At 40.7% G+C, this 1,512-nt stretch overlaps 1 protein-coding gene across 1 annotated transcript in view; it reads right to left on the bottom strand.

Moving 5' to 3' along the window:
- Positions 1–889: 889 nt before the first annotated feature.
- The window catches only part of LOC101662144 (hyaluronidase PH-20), a 45,068-nt gene continuing 44,445 nt past the window's right edge, over positions 890–1,512 (bottom strand). The window contains exon 4 of the mRNA XM_013005939.1: positions 890–1,036. Coding sequence (XP_012861393.1) covers positions 890–1,036 — 147 coding nt within the window. The remainder of the gene's footprint in view (positions 1,037–1,512) is intronic.

Here is a 1,512-nt window from a genome sequence, read left to right as displayed (position 1 = left end):
GCTGGGGATAAAGTCCTCTTATGCCCATCTTCTATTGGGGGTAGGTATGAGAGAGGCTGGATGCCATGGAGGGAAGAAATAGAGCCAAATAGGAATGTCTGCTTCAATGGGGAGATTGAATTAACCACACGCTCACTTTAAGGCAGCACAGCTTTAAGGGAGAAACTGTGGAAACGATAGACAACCGCAGGAACATGTACCTGGACTATATCTCCAGCTACAAGAGTGGCGGTCTTCCAGCCATGGGATACTAGTCTTCCAGATTCCCTCAGTACCAGTCAGGGAATAAGTCCTAGTTTTATTGCCCTACAGTGCTAGCATCACACATTTCCCCTTTCTGCATTATGTTTAAGATTTAATAGTGTCACGAAGGCAGCATGATCTCTCTTTATATCTCTTAGCTTCCTACAGAAGCGACATGAGACTGTGAGCATTAAAAATATGATGATAAGCAATACAGTCACACTGGAACTTAGGCTATGTGAGATACTTTGAGCCCAAGCTCGAGGATCCAACCCTTTCATGCCACTCACCAACTGCTTAATCACATCAGAGCCAGGAGATGCCTCCAGTCTGTCTTTGAATGTTTAGAAAATATCCTTTGTAAGCTGATAAACATTTAATGAAATGTTTCCCTTAAACCCTTGCAAATGTTTCCTAATCACATCCCAATCATGCAATGTCACATTACGTAGGTAAGGAGTTACACAAAAGTCAGTTACATTCCAATCACATTATAGCATTAATTAACAAGTCCAAAATCTTGATCTTTCAGCAAAACAACAGTTTGTAGTAATAGTCCAGTCATTATTGTATAAAATGTTGAGCTTTGATAGGGTCCCAGAGGCTCCCTTACACAGCGTCAGCAATGGAAGTAATATCTCAACAGTCAGTAGTTGCCATTCTCAGGAATCTGCGAGGTCTTCTTGACGTTTTGGATAGCTTCAGTAAGCAGAACAGAGTCAGGGCACGCATCAGCTTCCCTGCTTTCTACTGGGCCTTGCTGGCTGAAGAGAAATCCATCTATCTCCTTTACCTGTTAAAATATAAACACATAGCCCCTCTCTTCGGGGTGTCATTAACCTGAAAAGGGAATTATGATTAAGCTTTTGCGGTTCCTTTTTGTCCTTTATTTCCATCTTTCTCCGAACGTGTTTGCGTCCTTCTAAAGGGTGTCCACCAGCATTATTCTGCAAAAATATAAATGCATAGCCCTTTCTCCAGGTGAATGAACCTGGATCCCAAATGCGATTTCTATCTTCTTGGGACTTCTTAGGATCAGTTTTCTCTGTAGAAGTGAAAATGTGTTTATCTGCCCTAATTTTGTTATAAGCTTTTAGTAAGGAGGAAATTTTTTTTTGTTAAATTGACCAAATGAAATTCGTCATACATAAAATTCCTTTTATCCCCCTTCTGTTTTAACAATGTAGATTTCAAAGCACTGCTAGCAATCTCAGTTAACTTGCTAGGCTTTGACCCAGTATAACTACTAGTTAGGTAGCCTTCATTGCT

The sequence above is a fragment of the Echinops telfairi genome, unplaced genomic scaffold, assembly GCF_000313985.2.
Source record: "Echinops telfairi isolate 266 unplaced genomic scaffold, ASM31398v2 ScPeMD7_23;HRSCAF=83, whole genome shotgun sequence".
NCBI classification, from domain to species: Eukaryota; Metazoa; Chordata; class Mammalia; order Afrosoricida; family Tenrecidae; genus Echinops; species Echinops telfairi.
The sequence above is the reverse complement of the archived record's forward strand: the minus strand, read 5'-3'. Positions and strand labels throughout refer to the sequence as shown.